The 23,284-nt window shown below is 53.4% G+C and overlaps 1 protein-coding gene across 1 annotated transcript; it reads right to left on the reverse strand.

Moving 5' to 3' along the window:
• Positions 1–607: 607 nt before the first annotated feature.
• LOC144731089 (P2X purinoceptor 5-like) lies at positions 608–23,284 on the reverse strand. The gene is made up of 12 exons (XM_078612102.1): positions 21,966–23,284; positions 17,975–18,125; positions 17,138–17,209; positions 14,719–14,794; positions 13,825–13,918; positions 12,971–13,051; positions 12,215–12,356; positions 10,591–10,733; positions 10,126–10,219; positions 9,468–9,533; positions 6,917–6,999; positions 608–5,406 (listed from the first exon to the last, which is right to left on the reverse strand). Exons 1-12 carry the CDS (start codon positions 22,115–22,117, stop codon positions 5,337–5,339), a joined length of 1,224 nt encoding a protein of 407 aa, XP_078468228.1. The 5' UTR covers positions 22,118–23,284; the 3' UTR covers positions 608–5,336.

Here is a 23,284-nt window from a genome sequence, read left to right on the forward strand (position 1 = left end):
GTGTAGTGTGTGTACTGTGTAGTGTGTGTACTGTGTGTGTGCACTGTGTAGTGTGTACTGTGTAGTGTGTGTGCACTGCGCGTGTGCACTGCGTGTGGGGGGAGCGATAGTGAAGCGATTAGCGGCGCGCTGCGCTACGACCCCCGGTGACCCGGGTTCGATTCCCGCTCACGGCCACTAACACCAGTGACGATTATCTGAGCCGGTCCTGGGCCTCCCCTAGGTCGACTCAACCTCAAATAAGTAGCTGATGTGGTTTGTAAAAACATCGCCACTGGGGAGACAAAGGCGACATGGTGCTGGCCACCCACATTGTCACGTTCCCCACGAAGTCCGCATCCTCCCGGTGTTTGTCTTACACATAAGGGACAGAGAGCTGTGAAGGAGCCATACTGTCTTGCTTGTTACCTACTTGTATTTGATGACATGTTCTCAACGATGTTAATTCTTCATTTGTTGAGTTATGTACACGCCAATGCATCATCACCGGCTGCCATAAGCTATCCACTGCTTGATCAAGGGCTTTCCCAACACCAACGATAATACGAAGCATTTAAGATGGTTCACAAAGGGGCAATCGATATCAACCTTTTCATCAAATGCGTTTATTATTGTTATCATCGCGACACAACTTTTAGACAACTTGAAGTACGAGTTTTTGTGTAACCAAAGTGCGCATTACGTATAAATATGTCATTTTAAAGTTGGCACGTTACAATACTTTACAAGTAATGGGAAATTATACTTCAAATACATCATGGGACCTCCTTTGCCAGTAGCAAAATATGATAATAGGTTTTCCCCTTTTTTCCGGCAACAAAACAGGTGTTAAGATGTTTTAACATTGTTAAGATGTTTTAACATTGTTAAGATGTTTTAACATATTCTTGGTTCTTTCGGTAAAGTCACGTAGAAGGGAAATAATAAAATAATAAAAATATAAAACAATAAAATTCTCACGACGTTTCGACTGCAACACAAGCAATCATCATCAGGTGTGAAATCCACAGCAAGGATTATACCTAATAAATTAAACTTAAAAATGAAATGAAACTTGAATTGAACCAGCGACCTTCGGTGATTGCAAGTCCGGTCCCGGTGTGCTAACCCATTACACCATCACAGGTGGCACTGGTGAAGGTGAGGGAGCAAAGACGCGGGAGCATAGAAGTACTGCACAACAATAGATATCACCGCACTCCCGTCCACTCACAACATAGCCCTTTTCTCGTCGATGGAAATACGCGTGCACACTGCCAAGGGAACGTGGAGTGTCCACCAAGTGATCAAGGGGCACCCAAGAAGGCGATTTCCACGTGGCGGTTTTGCCGGCGTATAAAACCACAAACGCCTCTCGCTTGAGAATGAGGTGATGATTAATCTGAACGGGGCGGATCGCGTGATGGCAGAGAGAGGTGGGTGTTGGCACGCCGAAGACGCGGTTTGAATAGTGGCGCCTCTTGACCAGTGGTGGCACACTCACGGGAAAGAAGTAAAGTCGAGGACTGTGTAACGTGTAAGAAGTTAAAAGGGAATGGCAAAGGGAATGGGAAAGGTAAAGAATGGGAAATAAGAGGAAAAGGTTGGAGAAGAAATGGAAAAAACGGGAGCAAAGGGTCAGGAATCAGAATCTTTATTTATCCTGGAGAAAGCCGATGGGCTGTGGAGCTCTACTTGTTGTTAAACAAATCTCCGGTATTTTCCCGCAGATGTCCAGCAACATGGTAGGGGAGAAGAGGCGACAGCAAGGGCCTCGATGTACTTGCACGGAGAGGCGTCCATTGCCACAGGGGGCAGTGAGGAGAGGGATTCAGAGTGAGGGTGGCCACTCAGAAGTCACGTGATTCACAGGAGGCTTGAGCTCACTCAGAAGGAGATATACATCGATGAGAGGGGATTCATTCGGAGTAAATGATGCTAAACGGTACAATATTCTTGCGATAGACTGCCGCATTTTAATTGCTGCGAGCGTGGTGGTACTCCTGAGGAAAGGGTCGGTGAATAAAGCAGAGATTTGTTGAATCTCCGTGATGCCACTGTGTGATGCACGTTGGGCAAGAGATGGCAGTACTACAAGTGCATGGTTCATGAAATATATCTGTACAGACCTATGAGCCTATCTTGAACCTACTGAAACCTTAAATATTCATTTCGGTTTTGGGTTAACCCGAACCAAAGCGGAATGGCAATAGGTTCGACTCCCTGTATATATGTACCGTGGTAAAGTCACTTGATTAACTTCTATTATTATTAAACATCTGTACACCTCGACAGGGCAGCCTTGTCAACGCCGTGTGACCTCATTCGGCACAATCACGCGTGTTCTCGTGCACACGTGCAACGCGAGAAGAACGTGAACAAGTAAATTGTCGACAGAGTTTGCTGTGGGCCCGCATACTCAAATCCAAGGTGTAGCAGCCCGCCGCTTAAGCGAGACAAAAACACAATACAGAAGCACAAGTAACTTCAGTGTACAACAGAGTAAACCTTAGCACCGCCGCAACGATAATTGATGTTGATATTTCACGATAAAAGTTACCCGCTTGCCCTTCATACGTTTCCGGCCTTCGTGTGGCCCGAAGTGTATCGACAAAGTGGCCCTTAAAGTTTCGCAGTACGTCGAGTTGACGTATGTGGATAGACCGTGCGCGTCGTATCACCGCGGAGTGTCTTCTTGGTTCTTTCGGTAAAGTCACGTCGAAGGGAAATAATAAAATAATAAAAATAAAACCAAAAAAATTCTCACGACGTTTCGGCCACAACACAAGCAGTTATTTAGTGTCAATATACTAAATGCCTCTGTTGATATGCAAACGCTGACTTTAACATAGCCACTTCCGTGACCAGTTACATGCTAATTCCTCACACTAACATCATGCTAATCTCCCAGTTACATGCTCATTTCTGACTTTAACATCCTGCTAATTCTCTCACATTAACACAGCTTATTCAATGCTAAATTCTTCTGTTGACATGTAAACTCCTTTGTCAAGGCGCTCTTCTCCTCCCACCCAGATAAAAATACGCTGCCAAGCTTAGCAGTGTTCATTGGAGCGCTGTCTTTCAGCCAGCTCTGTCTTCACCTGAGGACGGCTGCTTGTGTTGTGGCCGAAACGTCGTGAGAATTTTTTATTACGTTTTATTTTCATTAGTTTATTATTTCCCTTCTACGTGACTTTACCGAAAGAACCAAGAAGATGAATCTCTGCAGTCACGAAAGCTTTAAATCGAAATCGCTGAGTGTGATTTACGTATCGTTTCCACAGCACTTTGCTGATTACAGCTAACTGTATGAAACATGCCACACGCGCGTAGCTTTTATCCTGTCCTGAAATAAACTAACGCTAGACCCCCCCCCCCTCACCGTCCCTCAAATATCCCTCTAATCTCACGTATCGCCTTGCTTGCCAATGTCCTCGAGAGGGTCGCGTTCTCCCAACGTTCCAATCGCTCTCTCCTCTGCCGCCCACAGTTTGGGAATGATCTCTGACCGCCCCTGGTCACCGTCTCTTGCACAGCGTGCCTTGAGATGCAGTGGCTCGTAGACGCGATACGAGTTCAAGTTTTGCAGTGTTCTCCCGATAATAAGACACCGTTTTGTTCGCCCGAATTTTTATAGCGCGAGTTTGGTGGTGCCTCTCATAATCCGGTAGCTGTGTTCCTACTCGTGATTTTTAAACGTGCGTACTTCCAAATCTTTAGAACTCTATTGACAGTGGACACGTTTGGGGTGCGTCTTACATTTGTGAGTGTCTCATATTCCTGAGAATACGGTCATGGTAATTCTGAAACACATGTATTCGTGAACATACAAAAACAGATTCATCTTTATCCTGCTTGCGAGTACGGATTAGTTGTTTTCAAAGGCTGCGCACGTATGTGTATATATTATCGCTATAAGTTACTGCGTGAGATGAGAGGGTGAATTTAAAAAGGGGTCGTCCATGTGTAGTGTCATAGCACTTTTTGCACTCTTGCCACAAACCCAGCAAACCTGTCAATTACTCGCCGCAGACCTCTGCGGTCGCAAGTTGAATCTGAACCCGGCAACGCGCGAGTTCGAGTCCCGCTCACGGCCAACACCGGTGACGATCATCTGAACCGGTCTTGACAAAGGCGGCCGGGCGTGGTGTTGGTCGCCCACCCCCTCGTGTGCCACAGTGCCGGGCTTCGTAGGCGCTGCTACTCGCTAACAGCACTTGCCCCAATAGTCTGTTAAGGCTATACGGGGATCTTTGTTTGGGGAACGGTAGTGCAGTGGTTAACATGCTGCGCTACGAACCCGGCGACCCGAGTTCGATTCCCGCTCATGATCAATAACGATGACAATTATCTGAACCGGTCCTGGGTCTCCTCCTAGATTGGCTTGGCCTCGAGTGATTAACTGGTGCAGTGTGTAAACAACAACACCGGAGAGACAAAGGCGGCCAGGCATGGTGCTGGCCTCACCACCCTCCTTGCATGTCACGCTGGTCTTAATAGGTGCTCACTAACACGACTTGTCTGCACAGTCTATAAGGCTACACAGGGAATCATTTGTGTGTATATGTACAATACATGTTTTGTTTCTGTATGATATTTTGTATATTCATATATGTGTATATCTTTATAAATGCATGTGTGCGTGTGTGTATGAGCGTTATGCCCTCCCTTCGCTATGCTTGCGAAACGTGGAGCCCTTTAGAGGAACATTTGCGCTGGTTTTAAACAATTAGGCTGGCCTGCCTACGATCCATCACAGATCTTTGAAAGATCCGGTTACAGTCCCCATCATCAGTGAGCTCCTCTGACAGGCGAGGCTGCGTTTGCGCGGTCACGTAGCCCGCATGCCCAGCCACCACATGGCCAAGCAGCTTCTGTTTGGCCAGATAGAGGGGGTTAAACAACCATGGTGGCATGGGCTGGAGAAGAGATGGATTGATGCGGTACATGAGGATGTGGAGCTGATTCGATTTGTAGATAACTGGTACCAGTGTTGTCAAGATCGGCCTCTGTGGAGGAGGCTCGTGAAGGACGCTACTGGGCAGCTGTAACGCAATTGCCCTGCACCCACAACAGAGGGCAGAGGAGCGATGCTCACAACAACGAGTGGAATTCCGGGCGCCTAAATCGCAGCAAGTTGGCGCAGTGGGGAGCACGGGTGGTGCGCCTGCCAGTCGTTCACAACAACACCTGTGTCTGTCCCACGACCTTCTTGCCTGCAGCTAGCCTTCCACACTTCTGCATTCACGTGACGGCCTCAACGTGCACCTAGCCTGGCCCACGTGTCGCGGATGATGGCACCGTCGCTCGGTGGCGAAGGGCAGCCGTGTGCGTGTGAGCGCGCGCTCCCGCCGTCAGATGATGGTAGCGATGGTGACAGAGTCCCGCTTCATCCCCATCTGCACGCTCTCTCCTCTCTGAAACCTGTGCACCGGAGAAAAACAAGAGACGTGTCTTGAGTACACGTGCAGCCACTTTTGTCAATCCACTGTTGGATGAGGGCCTTCCTCACGCCGTGCGGGTTATGAGACCGTACCGCACCGGTGCTACATCGGTTCGTAACGTGGGCCAGAGGTAGCGCGTTTGCCGCTCGTTGCAGAAGTTCTATTTACCATTTTTAACTATTTTATTTTTACCAGGTAAGGCCCACTGAGCTATCTATGTAACTCTTTTCAGAGGCGACCTGGCCACAAATGATAGTTCAATGAAGTGGCTTATCATGTGGAAATGTATAGCAACCAAATACTCTAAACGTGTGATGTTGATTCTAAATGTTAAGGGAAAAACCGCAGGATCTGGAGAAAATTTCACGCTACCATGGGGAGAGAGAGAGACACGCAAACTACAAAAATGCAGCAGGCGTCAAGGTCGGGATCGAATCCACGACCTCCTGCATACCAGGCGAGGTAGTTAACATCTCGCCACGGTGGTAATTCACGGTTTGAATCCAGCGGCCATCCTGGTTATTACTTGGGGTACGTGTCAGCCATAATAGTACGCAGCCATCTGCCTCTCGGTGGACGATCCCCATGACGTTATTCACAAGAGTTAGGCCATTGTGTGCCGCCCACGTCAGGGTGCGGAGTTTTCCAAATTCGAAAATGACACCGCAAAGTACTCCATTGGAATTAGCCAAAGTTCCCCCTAATAGCCCCTAACAGACTGGAGGAGCAAGTGCTGTTCGCGAGCACCTATAGAAGCCGGCACGGCGCACGAGGGTGGCCAGCACCACGCCCGGTCGCCTTTGTCTCCCCAGTGGCGATGTTTACTACACACCGCACCAGGTACTCATTTGAGGCTGGTCGACCTAGGGGAGGCCCAGGACCGGTTCAGATAGTCGTCACTGGTATGGGTTGTGAGTGGGAATCGAACTCGGGTCGCCAGCTTGTCCTCCTGCACATCCGATGAGCGTGGTTGGCTACATATGGTGCGAAAAAAGTTCAACATACTGCACAGTGCAGTGCTCTAACCGCTACACCAGCGCTCAACACAATTACACGTAAACACACGGGAGCAGCATCAACCTTTACCCACTACTGGCAGCAGACTGATGCCCCCCATGTCACTCTTGCAAATCAGACTGGTGAGATGTTATCTTTCTCGCCTGGTATACAGGAGGTCGTGGGTTCGATCCCGAGCCTGACGCCTGCTGCTGCTGTATATTTGGAGATTGCATGTTCTCCCCGTGGCCGCGTGGATTTTTCTCTGCGTTCTGCCGTTCTTCCCTCCACATTTAGAATCAACGTGCGTCTCGAGTATTTGGCCACTATAAATGTGCACGCGATAAGCCACTTTGTTGAGCTATAATTCGCGATAGCAGGTCACTTCTGAAGAAGAGCTACACAGTGCAGTGGGCACTTACCCTGGTAAAATAAAAGACAGTTTTAGTTTATAGTTCTCCGCACGCAGAGACCACACACACACACACTCTCACTTGGCTTCCTCGTATTTCTTTTCCCGATAGAAGGGGCTCCGCTTGCTCAGGTACAGCAGCACCAGGTCACAGAAAAACGCCCCCTGTGTGGCACAGGCACAACGACAAAGATCGCCCCCCGCCCTCCACAGCGCACGCGGACCGTCGGGGGAAGCGTTGCCGTCGAGACCGGCTCACCAGCGCGGGTTCTGCCCATCGCCTTTGTCTCCCCAGTGCTGATATGTTGCACACCGCGACAAGATCGTTAGGACCTTCAGATTCGGCCTTGCTCACTGGCCCACGGGCTCCGGGCCTCACGCTTGGAGGGTGGCGACGGCGTCTTTGCAACTGCGGCACCTAAACTCTGGAGCTCTCGTTGCCCTTCGAGGTCCGGACTTCCGAGACAGACGACAAATCTTGAAATCTCGACTAAAAACATGGATGTTTAAAACGTCCTTCTCACTTCTTCTTCTCCTGGTTGTCGTTAACTATTTTCCGCCTTGCCATGCAGAGCGCCCTGAGAGCGATTGTTTAAGGGCGCTTGATACATTTACATTATTACGAGTAATATGAGTAGGGGGTCGCCACCCTTTGTCCACCGTGGACCAAACCCGGACGCCGTTCTTCAGTCAGCGCTGAGGTCCATCAGCAGCGGTGGTACAAATCAATCGCTGCTACCTGCAGGGCAGGTGGCAACCTTTACATTTCAAGGCTTAGTCGACCTTGGGGATGCCCAGAACCGCTTCTGATATCACTCACCACTGATGTTGACCGTGGCCTGGAATCGAACTGAGGTCGCCTACTTACTACCGTTACCATATCCAAAGATCCCCCATATAGCATTTTAATTGACTGCCGGGGCAAGTGCTGTTAGCGAGCACCTAGTAAGGCTGGTGGCAACACGAGGAGGTGGGTGGCCAGCACCATGCCCAGCCGCCTTTGTCTCCCATGTGCCGATGTTTACATACTAAGTTAAGGCTGAGTCGACCTAGGGGAAGCCCAAGATCGGTTCAGATTTTCATCACCAATGTTGGCCATGAGCTGGGATCGAATTCGGGTCACGGGGTTCGTAGCGCAGCGCGCTCACCACACTTAACCACCCACGCCCTGTAACAAACACACAGATACTGAGATTTAACTTCAATTGCGCTTGACATCATATATCCTTGTTTGTTTACGTATTATATTTGTTCCTCGTCTCTGTATCTTAATTGTAAATGTACTGCGATCAGTTTAATATGGAGGCTTTCACAACCAATATTAACTATAAGAGGTGTTTGGGTTATATCGCGACAATCTAACACAAAAACCTCTATTATGGGTACTACTTTAGGCTGTCCAATATTTTTGATTGCTCATGTTGTGTTTCTACTGATTTCTGTGTGCTTCATTGCTGTACTTTTGTAATATCTGCAACCCAGCTCACTGTCAATTGAGACTCATCCTGGTTTCTTGAGTTCATCTGGTTAAACAAAATAGATTTAAACTAACTCGCTCGCTCGCTCATCATCTCACTCACTCACTCACTACCCGTTCACTCACAGTCTCACTGACCCACTCATGTAACATCTCAATCACCCACTCATTCACCCACCCACCATCTCACTCATCCACCCACTAACCCACTCATGTACCATCTCAATCACCCACTGATTCACCCACCATCTCACTTACCCACCCACTAACCCACTCATGTACCATCTCAATCACCCTCTGATTCACCCACCCACCATGTCACTCACCCACTCATTTACCCACTCAGTCACCCACTCAGTCACCCACTCGTTCATTCACTGAACTGATCACTCATCCACTCGTTCACGCACGCACCATCTGCTCTCACCCACTCATTCACACACTCTTGCGCGTGCGACTTTGTCCTTACCTCTTGAGCTCACACCTGGCGAAACAAAATCAACTTGAACTTAACAGAAACCATGTAACCCATGCAGCCACACACACACACGGATCACGTGGGTAGCACACACGTTCCACTGTTCACGCGTACAGTCAGGATGTGTGATAAGGAGGACGTAATAGATGGGGGTGAGAGAGCGAGAGAGACACGGAGAGGGAGAGGCTGGCAAGGAGCTGGAGAGTGAGGGAAGGGAGAGGAAAATGTGAGGGGGGAGATGAGATGGGAAGAGCGGGAGGGGGAGCGAGGGTAAGAGTGCTATTTAGCGAACGCTGTTACCTGTGACTGAGCGGTTAGGACAATGGATGATGCACAGACTGAATCATTGCAGAACGCGAGGGGGAATGAGTGAGCGAGGGGGAATGAGTGAGTGAGGGCGAATGAATGAGTGAGGGCGAATGAGTGAGTGAGGGGGAATGAGTGAGTGAGGGTGAATGAACGAGTGAGGGGGAATGAGTGAGCGAGGGGGAATGAGTGAGCGAGGGGGAATGAGTGAGTGAGGGGGAATGAGTGAGCGAGGGGGAATGAGTGAGCGAGGGGGAATGAGTGAGCGAGGGGGAATGAGTGAGACGGGGAGCAAGTGGGAGAGTGTGGGGGCTGTGAGGGTGAGGAGAGAGACAGGGAGAGCAAGGGGGGGGGGGGGGGGATGAGTCTCACCGCTCCGAGCAGGGCCAGGCCTGATCCCACGTTCACGGCCGTGGGAACGATGCTGAACTTGCCCGCCTGGGTCAGGGGTCAAGGGTCATGGTTAGTTCATTACGTATGATCGTTTGCAGCTCAGGGTCAATCCACTTCTGGATGAGGATATTCCCACGCCACACACCGTGTGGGTCTTGACGGGGGGGGGGGGTGATTTGACCATACTTCACCATGCTGGTCAGAGCGGAGTTGGTGAAGTTTTAGAGCATAGTTACGTGCAGCATAGTAAGTACAGTGCAACTCTGGCTTTTGCTGCACTCCCATCTGAATCAGAGCTGGAAATTCCACATTTCTCTGACAGAGACCATGAGTTTATCACTAGGATAACCCTTAACGATGTCTCGCGGTGAGTCACTGTTTCTTTTTTTGGCTGTCCCAGAAGGGTCGGTGAGTGAGTCTGAGATTTGGCACCTGGCTGAGTCTCCTTCTCGTGAACTCGTGACTGAATTACCACGGTGTCACCTGGCCAAACAATAATGAGAAAATAATAACGATCTTTATTTAAAGAGCCGAGTGCCTTTCGTGCCACAAAGATCAAGGCCACGTCACGCAAAGTTAAGATACGAAAAGGGAAAAGTGAATAAGAGAGGTCTCATGTCCCCTGTGTGGCGCTCACCTTGCCGAACACCAGCACGTCAAAGCGGATGCCGTAGACCTTGAAGAGCTTCCGCTGCTCGCCGCCGTCCGCCTGCCGGTAGTATTTGGCGAACCTGCTCGGGCCGAAAGGGTACGGGTTCAAGGGTTGCGGTGGTGATCAGCACGTAACGTTCGTTGGTTCGGGGTTCACGTTATTTTTTAACGGTAGGGTTAGGGTGAATGTTGCAGTTCGGGATTGATGTTACGGTTAGGATCAACGTTATGGTTAGGGTTAATGTTACGGTGAGGGTTAATGTTACAGTGAGGTTTAATGTTACGGTGAGGGTTAATGTTACGGTGAGGGTTAATGTTACGGTGAGGGTTAATGTTACGGTGAGGGTTAATGTTACGGTGAGGGTTAATGTTACGGTTAAGATCAATGTTGCGGTGAGGGTTAATGTTACGGTGAGGGGTTAAGGAAGGTGGTGAGAGTGAAGGGGCCCACCTGAAGTTGTACCCCGAGGAGGAGGAGGCATTGAGGTGTGGTCGCGCTGCGTCCAGGCGGTTGAACGAGTAGACGGGGTGACACTCACTCGCTGGGCGGTCCAGGTTACAGCTCCACTCGATCTGCACCCCGATAACGCCACCCTGCACACACAGCATTACACACACACAGCATCACAGCATTACACACACAGCATTACACACACAGCATTACACACACGCAGCATTACACACACAGCATCACAGCATTACACACACACAGTATTACAAAGATCCCCCATATAGCCTTAACAGACTGTAGGGGCAAGTGCTGTTAGCGAGCACCTATGAAGGCCGCAACGGTACACGAGGGGGTGGGTGGCCAGCACCACGCCCGACCGCCTTTGTCTCCCTAGTGGTGATGTTTACACACCACACCAGGTACTCATTTGAGGCTGAGTCGACCTAGGGGAGGCCCGGGACCGGTTCAGATAATCGTCACTGGTGTTGGCCGTGAGCGGGAATCGAACTCGGGTTGCCGGGTTCATAGCGCAGCGCGCTAACCGCTACACTATCGCTCACACAGTGTTACACAACAACAACCGCCATTCGCCACTAAGTGGCGGTGACGTCACCACGACGCTTGTACCAGGCCATGTGCACCTTGAGGCCACGTGAAGTGTCGAACGCCCGCTGGCAGGAGGTCACGGGGCAGACCCAGGTGCCACGGGTCGACTGACCGAGATGACCGAGATGACTGGCTGATGCACCACCTGTGCCCCCTACTGTACCAACTTGCTGTGCTTTAGCCACCCGGCGCTCCGCTCGTTGTTGTGAGCGTCGCTCCTCCGCCCTCCGTTGTTGTTGGAGGGCGACTGCCTCCAACTGCCCAGCAGCGTCCTTCACGAGCCTCCTTAAAGGCCGATCTTGACACTGCTGGTACCAGTCATTGACAAGTCCACTCAGCTCCATATCCTCTGTTACCACATAATTCCATCTCTTCTGTAGCCCATGCCACGCTCGTTTAGCCCTTTATATCCGGCCGAACAAAAGCTGTTTGGGCATGCTGTGGTTTGGCATGTGGGCTACATGACCCAGCCAACGGAGAATCTCACCGATGGGACTTTGTCCAGATCAGTGAAGGATCTGTGAGCTCCTCACACAATCCAGCCTGGTTAAACCCAGGATTGATCGAAGGCAGGCTTGCCTAAATGTTTCAAACCGGCCAAGATGTTCCTTTACAGGGCTCCATGTTTTGCAAGCGTCGAGGAGGAAGGATATAACTGCGGGCAAGAAGATCCGAAGATTCTTGCGGAGCATCAAGCAGCTTCCCCACAGCAGCATCATGTAGCTGATGAATGAAAAGATAACGCCGCTCGACTGACTCGAAGTGAGACATCGACTGCCAAACCGGAGCTGGTCATAAGCACACTGCCCAGGTACAGAAACCTCTCCACTCTCTCCACAACTGCGCCCCTCCACTCATTGGGAGTGGAGGGGGTGGAGTATGCACCCTACGTGTACGTGGTGTTTTCACGGAGCGTACACAGCGTGTATCAAGTACACGCCGTGTACACGGCGTGTGTACACGGCGTGTACACACGTAGTGAGTCGTGTGCGCGGCGTGCTGCCAGGCAGGGCGCCACCTCCACGGCGAGGCTGTGGAAGTCCTCGCCGGCTGCGCGCACTAGCTGGCCCAGGCGGAAGATGGGGCAGTAGGGGGCGGCCGTGGCGTTGTAGCGGCAGCGCTTCAGGTAGGCCGCCTCGGCGCGCTCCAGCACGTTACGCCTGGCACGCGCAGACACACGGAGATACACACGGGTGGACACACGGAGACACACGCGGAAACACACGGAGACACACACGGGGACACATGGACACACACGTGGACACACGCGCGGACACATGGGACACACACGGGTGGACACACGGGTGGACACACGCGGACACACGCGAACACACACGGACACACACGTGGACACACACGTGGACACACACGTGGACACACACGGGTGGACACAGAGACACACGGGGACACACACGGAGACGAGGGCAGGGTGCACCGCTCCAATGCCTTCCTGATATCGGAGTGAAGAGCGTTCCAGACAGCCTCAGAAGTGTATCTGAAAGCGTGCGATGCAGTGACCGTACGTACATCCACACGTAGGACGACTCAGCCCCAGATGAGTAGCTGGTGCGGTGTGTAAACATCGCCACTGGGGAGACAAAGGCGGTCGGGCGTGGTGCTGGCCACCCACCCCCTCGTGTGCCGTTCCGGCCTTCACAGGTGCGACTCGCTAACAGCACTTGCCCCACCAGTCCGTTAAGGCTATTGGGGGCAGCTTTGTCTTTGCGTGTATATATATGCGTGCGTGTATATATGCGTGTGTTGAATGTCTCACTTGCTGAAGTCAAACTTGGGGAAGCGGATTGTGTTCTTGATGAAGACTGTGAAGTTCTCAGCCCCGGCGAGCACCGGCCTCCTGGACAGACGCGGAGAGAGCGCGGGGGGGGGGGGGGACGCTTGCTCGCAGCCACACACCAGTTCACAGAACCTCCTCGCTGCTGGGGCTACGCGTCTCCCCCCCCCCCACCCCCGTGGGACGACACTCCGTCGAGCTATCATCTGTGGGTGGCCAGGTCGCTCTCTGAAAAAAATTGTTGATTATTTACTTTAATCCATAATGCAGTTTTTTTTGGGTTAGAGCGCGTAAAAAGTTTAGTTTAACCAGCCGACCCCGTTAAATACTTTCCCCCATCCACGTTCACGCCTCAATGTGCCCCCGAAGCGAACGGCAGTGAACCCCCACGAGGGTTCCTCTCAGTAACCCCGCCGGCGGCAGCTCCCCGCCTGACCCCTCTGCCGAGCCGCGTGGTTGTTCCGTGCGGCGGCTTTCTCCGCCGCGCTCCGAGCCCCCCGCAGACCCCCCCCCCTGCCCCGAGGTCAGTTCTCGCTCGCGGCCAACGCCAGGTGACGGGCGTCTCAACCAATCCTGGGCCTTCCCATAGGTCGACTCAGCCTTAAACGACTACCCGGTGCGGAGTGCAAACATCGCCACCGGGGCGAGAGACAACCCGGGCGTGCTTGGTGGCCACCACCCCCCTCGTGCGTCGTAACGGCGGCCTCCACAGGTGCTGCGACTCGCTACTAGCGGGGATCTTCGCTGTGTGTGAAGGTGTCCACACAGGTGTCCACGCAGGTGTCCACGCAGGTGTCCACACAGGTGTGTAGGTGTGTGTGTGACGTGCCCCTCACCGTGGGGCCGTGGCGTTCTCCACAGGGCACCAGGCTGAGATCTCACAGGTGCGAATGCCTGGGCTGTGAGGAACACAGCGACCGGTCCTTATACCTGGCAGGCAGAGGAGGACAGGTGAGCGGCTGTCTGTGTGAACAGGTGTGAGCATGAACAGGTGTGAGTGTGAACAGGTGTGAGTGTGAACAGGTGTGAGTGTGAACAGGTGTGAGTGTGTAGTCGCGTAATGAAAAACATGTGCATACAGATGTGTGTGTGTATAGAGGTGTGTGTAGGTGTATGTGCAGGTGTGTTATACAGGTGTCAACACAAGTGTGTATGTGGGGAGCGGTAGTGTAGCGGTTAGCACGCTGCGCTATGAACCCGGCGACCCGGGTTCGATTCCCGCTCACGGCCAACACCAGTGACGATTATCTAAACCGGTCCTGGGCCTCCCTTAGGTCTACTCAGTCTCAAATGAGTATCTGGTGCGGTGTGTAAATATCGCTACTGGGGAGACAAAGGCGGTCGGGCGTGGTGCTGGCCACCCACCCCCTCGTGTACCGTTCCGGCCTTCATAGGTGCTCGCTAACAGCACTTGCCCCTACAGTATGTTAAGGCTATACGGGGGATTTTTGTCTTTGTGTACAGGTGTGTGTGTGTGTACAGGTGTGTGTGTGTGTACAGGTGTGTGTGTGTATACAGGTGTGTGTATACAGGTGTGTGTACAGGTGTGTGTGTATACAGGTGTGTGTACAGGTGTGTGTGTATACAGGTGTGTGTGTATACAGGTGTGTGTATACAGGTGTGTGTGTATACAGGTGTGTGTATACAGGTGTGTGTGTATACAGGTGTGTGTATACAGGTGTGTGTATACAGGTGTGTGTGTATACAGGTGTGTGTACAGGTGAGCGCACCGTTGCCTGTGGAGAGTGGCTCCCCAGCGGGGCATTCCTTGTCCTCGGTGCACAGCGCCCCGGGGATCTTGGGGTGCTGCCAGACGTGGCGAGCGGGAATTGTGGCGTGAAAACAACAACAACAACAATAATATAACGAATAACAATAATTAATAACGATCATTAATAATGTTACGTTGTGCGTCTGATGAAGGCCGCCCTCCTTTATACAGACTACATTTGTCCGGGTTGTGGGCGTACCTATGCCTGGCCAAGTGTGTGTACTGCAGTACAGGTGTGTCGCTCTCTGCTGTGCAGTACAGGTGTGTGTTACTCTCTACGTTGGTGATACTGCGTTGGCAGCTCTGCACAAAGCAACCCTCTCTACCTCTCTGGCCTATGTGCTGTGAAGAAGGCCCATTGCCCGAAACGTCACCGATTGTGTACCTTTTTACTAAAATCGTTGAATACCAAACGCGGTGTTGTTGACAAAAGTGTTTCGTGTTGTTTACGGTGGACACAGAGGACGGGGCTGTAGGTGACCTCTGCCTGCTGCACCTAAGTCTGCTATGGGGAGTGGTGGCGCAGCGGTTAGCGCTACGCTGCGCTACGAACCTCGGCGACCCGAGTTCGATTCCCGCTCACGGTCACCAACACCGGTGACGATGGTCTGATCGGGTGCTGAGCCTCCCCTAGGTCGACTCGGCCTCAAATGAGTACTTGGTGCGGTGTGTAGTACATTGCCACTGGGGAGACAAAGGCGGCCGGGCGTGGTGCTGGCCACACACCCCCTGGTGTGCCGTTCCGGCCTTCATCGGTGCTACTCGCTAACAGCACTTGGCCCAACAGTCTGTTAAGGCTATATAGGGGACCTTTGTCTTCCTTGTTTTGTGCGTGTGTGGTGCGTGTGTGGTGTGTGTGGTGTGTGTGTGTTGTGCGTGTGTGCGGTGTGTGTGTGTTGTGCGTGCGTGTGTGGTGTATGTGTGTGTGGTTGCGTGTGTGTGTGGTGTGTGTGTGGTGTGTGTGGTGTGTGTGTGTGTGGTGTGTGTGTGTGTGGTGTGTGTGTGTGTGTGGTGTGTGTGTGTGGTGTGTGTGTGTGGTGTGTGTGGTGTGTGTGTGTGGTGTGTGTGTGGTGTGTGTGTGGTGTGTGTGTGTGCGGTGTGCGTGTTGTGTGGTGTGTGTGTGGTGCGTGTGTGTGTGTTGTGTGTGTGTGTTGTGTGTGTGTGGTGTGTGTGTGGTGTGTGTGTGCGTGTGGTGCGTCTGTGAAACTCCGCTCCGGCTGCGAGTTGCGAGCTCCGTGTCCCGCGGTGTCGCGCCGCTGACAAGTGGCAGGGCTCGCGGGACACCGATTACTGCCAATGAGGCCGAGGGGTGTCACCGACTCCTCAACGTGTCTGGTGTGTGGGGGGCTGGGGGGGGGCTGGGGGGGGGGCTGGGGGGGGATCTATTTTAACTCGCAGTAGTCGTCTTAGGAGGTTTAGATCGCGTCAATATGAACGCGTCGTCAAACCCGGCACCACCCGACACACACAATTAGGAAGCTTTGTCACGTCAACAGAACATGCCCATTAGCACACGCACGGTGTGTTGTCGAGTAAACCCACGACCTCATTTACAATTCGATTGCCGCGACGTTTCGACGATAATTTACAACAACAACAACCAGCAGCCTCATCAGGGGACAGCCTGATGATGGCTAAAGGTACAGCCCCGCAATTACCTGCTCGTGTCACTGCTGCCGGAAGGGCCTCCTGCTGCTTACACGCCGCTCGAGGTGGAATTCGCCCACCCCCAGGGGCGGCCCGAGACGAGCTGCTGCCAGCAGCTGACAACCCCCATCAGCGCCCTGCCTCCCTGCCTGCCTTGTTACAGACCAACTCAGACCTTAGTGGTCACCACGTGCCCCTTCTACATCTCAACGTTCATCCTACAAAGTCCCATCACGAGGGAGAAACACAGACAGACACTTCTTTTGTGCCCGTATTGAAACGGCTGGACGCCGCATGGACCTGAAAACCCAACTTCTCTGTCGAGGAATGCGGCGTGAACCGTGAGGGTTGCCAGCTGTGCGACTGGCGCGCTCGCGAACCGCGACATCGCAACCCCAAACCCCCGAGGGCAGATCTCGGCTGGGGCTTTTGGTAAACTGGGAAACTTTTTGCCCTATTCTCCGTTTAAAAAAAAAAACAGATGCGTAATGCTATTCTTGGTTCTTTCGGTAAAGTCACGTAGATAAAAAACTAAAATTAAAAGCTGGGCAGTTGGAGGCAGTCGCCGGAACAGTGGGGAGCACAGGTGGTGCATCTGCCACTCTTTTCAGCCAGTCCACCCATGGCACCTGGGAGCACCTAGCCTGGCACAAGCGCCGTGGTGACGTCACCGCCAGTCAGTTGTGAACGGCGGCTGCTGCTGCTGTTGGTGTTGTTGGTGGCTCGCTCACCTCGGGGCACTTGCTTTGTCTTTGCAGGGGAGTCACGATGAGGTTCGTGACCACGAAGAACACATTCTCTCCCTGGGGGACAGGGGCAGTCGGGGACAACGTCACGTGTCAATCACGTGTCAATCACGCGTCAATTACAGGTCAATCACGTGTCAAATACAGGTCAATCACGTGTATGCAAAGTGTTCCTCCTGTCCACACATGCATCGGAGTGGCAGGCGACTGGACACACGCCTTTCTGGCACAAATGTTCCACTCCGTAAGCGCCACCGTCGCATTAATAGCCAAACGTACAATTAGAAAATTCCGAATGAGAAAAATATGAATTTACATACTACCTGTCGTTGTTTAAAATATAAAGATAAAAGCGACTTGTGGCTGTGAGTTAGTTGTATGCAAGATGCGCACGGAGATGCCTGGAAGAATTGCGATATGTTAACTACCTCGCCTAGGAGATGTTAACTCCCTCGCCTGGTACGCAGGAGACCGTGGGTTCCATCCCGACCCTGACGCCTGCTGCTGTGTATTTGGAGTTTGTGTGCGTCTCTCTCTCCCCATGGATTTTTCTCCGGGTTTTCCTCTACATTTAGAATCAACATCACCACGCGTTTAGAATATTTGGCAGCTGCTAGCAATTTCCACTTGATAAGCCGCCACTTTGTTGAGCTATCAATCGTGACAGGTCGCTTCTGAAGAGCTACGTAGCTCAGTGGGGCCTCAAAAAATTGTTTAGTTTTAGTAAATTTTAAGTAATTGCAAAGAGATGCGTTTTGAGTTCTTTAACGTGCTATGAAGAAGGGCCATTACCCGAAACGTCGCGGAGACGTGGGCCCTCACCTGCGGGGGGATGACGTAGTCGGCCACGTCCCAGACGCGCGTGCCCCCCTCGGAGGCGTTGACGAGCGTGACGCCCTTGAGCTTGGTGATGACGGAACTCTCCAGGGCCGAGTCCCACTCCTGGTAGCCGCGCTTCACCACGAACACCCACCTAGGGGGCAGTGGCGAGACGCCCACACTCCCAACTCTCTCATGTCGCACCTCCATCATGCGCATCATCATCATCCTCCTGCGGCTGCTGCTGCTCCCCCATCGTCTTGTTGGGAGTACACACCGACTGGTCCCGCCCACTCTGACTGACTGACCCCACCCACCCCGACTGACTGACCCCGCCCACCTCGACCGACCCCCACCCACTCCGACTGACTCCGCCCACTCTGACTGACCCCCACCCACTCCGCCCACTGTGACTGACCCCCACCCACTCTGACTAACCCCGCCCACCCTCACTGACTCCGCCCACTCTGACCGACCCCCGCCCAACCCGACTGACCCCACCCACCCCGACTGACCCCGCCTCAAGAGAAAGGGGGCGGGGCGTAAGAGATACATCTGCATATACAGTACCGTACTGTACAGACGAGTTTAGAGCGCCACGTTCGCTGAACGCGAACAATCAAATCCAGTACAGTACGGGCAGACCTCGCTTAGCGCTCGGGATGCGTCCAGTGGAGTCGGCGCTACGAGGGGGCCACCAACGTAACCGTTATCCATGATACTCAGGGTGCTTCAAAACAATGTGAACACTTACATGGGACTATCGTTTTGAATGGAACGTGAAAACAAATGTCATGTTAATAGCTTCAATAAGTCAAATAGTCTCCCACTTAAATTTCGATTTAATGCTTTCGTGACTGGGATCCATATTCTCGGTAAAGTCACATAGACGGGAAACAATAAAATAATAAAAATTTAAAACAATAAAATTATCACGTCGTTTCGACTGCAACACACGCAATCATCGTCAGGTGTGAAAAACATGTCTTGCTGTGTTTTTCACACCGGTGACGATTGTCTGAATTGGTCCTGGGCCTCCCCTAGCTCGACTCAGCCTTAAATGAGTACCTGGTGCGGCGTGTAGTAAACATCGCCGCTGGGGAGACAAAGGCGGCCGGGCGTGGCTCCAACCACCCACCCCCTCGTGTGCCACAGTGCCGGCAGCCTTCACAGGCGCTGCTACTCGCTAACAGCACTTGCCCCAACAGTCTGTGAAGGCTACACGGGGCATCTTTGTCTTCGTGTGTAGGGGGAGGGGGGGAGGGGCTGGCTCAGCGGGGAGCGGAGCTCGTCCAAGGCGCGCTCACTGCACCGCACTGGGGGGGGGGGGGGGCACGTGACTCACCGACAGATCGCGTGCACGCGGGACACGGCGGGGAGCGGTGGCGCAGCGGTTAGCGCTGCGCTGCCAACCCGGGCGACCCGAGTTCGATTCCCGCTCACGGCCACCAACACCGGTGACGATTGTCTGAACCGGTCTTGGGCTCCCCCTAGGTCGGTTCGGCCTCAAATGAGTACAGTATTATACCTGGGTGCGGTGTGTAAAATAAGGCTGCACGGGGATCTTCGTCTTTGTTTTGTGTATCAATCTAAATGTTTACGTAAACAAATCGATAATGTTCTGCTCGCCACCTCCCATCAGCCAGGCGGCGGCGTGCCCGGAGTGACGCTTCGACACTTCGACCCATGCCGACTCTGCTGATGAATCAGCAACGACTTCACCACACACACAAAGATCCCCCGTATAGCCTGAACAGACTGTAGGGGCAAGTGCTGTTAGCGAGCACTTACGAAGGCCGGCACGGCACTCGAGGGGGTGGGTGGCCAGCACCACGCCCGACCGCCTTTGTCTCCCCAGTGGCGATGTTTACTACACACCGCACGAGGCACTCATTTGAGCCTGAGTTGACCTAGGGGAGGCCCAGGACCGGTTCGAATAATCGTCACCGGTGTTGGCCGTGAGCGGGAATCGAATTCGGGTCGCCGAGTTCGTAGCGCAGCGCGCTAACCGCTACACCACCGCTCCCCACACACACATGCACACGCACGTACACACGCACGCACACACACGTACACACACACACGGACACACAAAAAAAGATCCCCCTATAGCCTGAACAGACTGTTGGGGCAAGTGCTGTTAGCGAGCACCTATGAAGGCCGGCACGGCACACGAGGGGGTGGGTGGCCAGCACCACGCCCGGCCGCCTTTGTCTCCCTAGTGGCGATGTTTACACATCACAGCAGGTACTCATTTGAGGCTGAGTCGACACGTACACACACCAAAAAAATCACACTTCGTTTGGTTCTGCACTTAATGTGGCTGCACTCCAGCTCTGCGAATTAAAAATATCGGTGTGGCGGTCACGTGGCGCGCGACATTCTACTCGCGGCAGAGTGGAGCAGAGGTCACTCGGAGGAGGAGGGGGAGGGGGAGGGATCTCAGAGGTAGCTCTGTAGTATCCCCTTCCGCGGGCCGTTCTCTAATAGGAAGGGGGTGGAGTGGGGGAGGTCGCGGACGACTTCCGAATGGATTCGTAAATTGCGGGAGACGAAACGCAACAATAGTTGACGATTTAAACTCCCAAAGCGCGCGTTGCACACAGCATTGTGACATGGTCATTGAACACCGTGAATTTGTGTTTTTTTGTCCATGGTGGTGACCATCATTAACGCGTAGTAGTTGTAGGAGGAGGCTTTGCGCCACAAATAATATAATCTATAATAAAGGTTTTCTTGGGTTAGATCCCGTCAATGTAAATGTGTCGCTAACCCACCACCACCCGGCACAAACAATTAGTCAGAGGGTTTGTCACGTAAACCGTGCCGATGCGTGGCTACGTACGAAGATTGCAATAACAGCAACAACGACAACAGCAACCAGATGACGTTCACGGCCCTCCCGCATGGGCCGCCAGTGGAAATTCCACGTTCGTACGGCGAGAACACAAAGCAGACCCCACGGCAGCTCACGGACCTACTGGTCGGGAACGGTGGGAGGTGAAGGTGGAGCCTGGGACGCGTCGAATCGTTTTTTCTTCTAGAAGTCTCGAGTCCACGAATGAATGAAAACGATCAGTTTCAGCCACCCCCGTGTGTTGGGAGCTGCCGAATAATTCCCTGTCGTCGTGATTCATCTCGGGAGCCCCTCCGCGTGGATGACAGCCACCCAGACGGCCGTGGCCAGACGAGGCCACCAGCCCTCGTGTGAGTGCATCGCGTGGGACGCGCTCGGGATTCTAAACTCATACACGGACCGGATGACGCAGGCAAAGATCCCCCGTGTAGCCTTCACGGGCTGTTGGGGGCAAGTGCCGCTAGCGGCGGGCGGTACGGCACCCTGGGATGAGGTGTGGCCACTACCCCCCCCCCCCCCCGTGCTGATGGTTACACACCGCACCAGGTACTTATTTAAGGCTGAGTAGATCTAGGGGAGGGCCCGCGACCAGCTTGGATTGTTGGCCGAGAGCGAGATTCGAACTCGGGTTGTAGGGTTCGCTGACCGCGCGCCACAAACTACGAAAGACAAAGATCCCCCAGATAGTCTTCAATAGACTGTTGGGGCAAGTGCTGTTCGCGAGCGCGCTTGAAGCCCGGAACCGCACACGAGGGTGTGTGCGGTCAACACCACGCTCGGCCACCTTTGTCTCCCCAGGGCTCACGATTAAGCACCGGCAACAGGCGCTCATTTAAGGCTGAACAGACCTAGGGGAGGCTCCACGACCGTTTCAGATATTCGCTACTGATGTTGGCTGTGAGCGGAAAATTTTCTCAGGTCATAGGGTTCGTAACGCAGTGCGCTAACCGCTACACTACCACTCCCCCACCCCTCGCATGCACACACCTGCACATAGACACACCCACACACCTGAACACACACTTGCACACACGCACCTGCACACACGCACCTGCACACACGCGCCTGCACAGACACACCCACACACCTGCACACACGCACCTGCACACACACACGCCCCTGCACACACGCACACACCTGCACGCGTACCCGAGCAGGTAGCCAATGACTCCGAGCTGCAGGAGGCGGTACAGGACTCCGACTTTCTTGTTGCGCGCGATCACGAACTTCTCCGTCTTGTAGTCGAAGAAGGCCAGGCAGAGGGCCTTCGCGTCCAGCGACTCCCCCATGCCGCTCCACCACCGCCAGGCCTCCCTGGGCCTTCCCGGGGCCTTCCCGGGGCCCTTCTTCCTAATCGCCCGGCCCCTCCTGACCTCTGGCCTTCGCTGTCCACCAACTCTCCCGATGACGCGATCCGCTGGAACTTCTGCGCGCCCCCAACCTGCTCGTCTCCGGGGGTTCCTTTCCGGCCTTCCTCGCCCTTCCCTCAAGGCTTTCCCAGGTGCCTTCTCGCCTCACCCGCAAGTCCCGTTCACCTCCCCGGACGTGCGTGGATGGGTGCTCGCAACACCACGGGGGCTGTGTGCGCGTGTGCGTTGAACTTCGTTCGCGCCGTACGTAGCCAGGTACGGGGATTACAACTCCGGGGCGTTGCACCCTCTCGGCCCTTCCTGCTCCTCAATGCCTCTTGGTCCGTGGAACCTGCCCAGTCTCCGTGCCTCGGTAGCGCCCTTCACAGTTCACACTTCCTCTCTCTCACCACATCCTCTGGTTCTTCTCGGTCCACAACACTTCCCCAAGTCGCTGGGACCTTCTTGGTCATCAGCTGCTTGCGCCTGTCACAGACGCGTTGAGACGGACACTCCCCCGTCCGGATTTCACCAAAACCTCCGTGGACAGAAACATCGGCGGGTGACTCCAACAACAACAACAACCAAGTCCCCGTCTCGGGGTCTCAAAAGGGCGACAGCGACACTCGGATGTTGTTCTTCCTTCCTTCGAACTCTCTGCTGCTGCTGCTGCTGCTGGTCTACGAGGTGCCTCCTCCTGCCTGCTCTCAAGATCTCCCCTCAGATTTAACAGCCTTCAATCTTATTACTTACAAAAAAACAATTCCCTTATTCTCAAGGTCACCGATAGTCATAAAGGCGTCTTACCCGTCTCCAACGCCTTTGCTTATTCTTCAAGACGTTTCCCACGAATTTTTCGTGACCCGTGTGCGATGTTGTTGTTGTTGATGATGATGTTGTTGATGATGATGTTGTTGTTATTGATGATGTTGTTGTTATCGATGATGTTGTTGTTGTCGAGTCTCGAGGTCTCTGCTGGACTCGAGGACGTCACCGCAGGTCCCTCGCCAGCTCCACAAATTCGCTCCTTCGGCTCCGTCCGCTCCTCGCGAGGCAGCGGCTCGTGCCGCAGCTGCCGGTGGGGATCGATGGCTGCTCGGACGCCTC

The sequence above is a fragment of the Lampetra planeri genome, chromosome 37 (assembly GCF_965212315.1).
Source record: "Lampetra planeri chromosome 37, kcLamPlan1.2.h2, whole genome shotgun sequence".
Taxonomy (NCBI): Eukaryota; Metazoa; Chordata; class Hyperoartia; order Petromyzontiformes; family Petromyzontidae; genus Lampetra; species Lampetra planeri.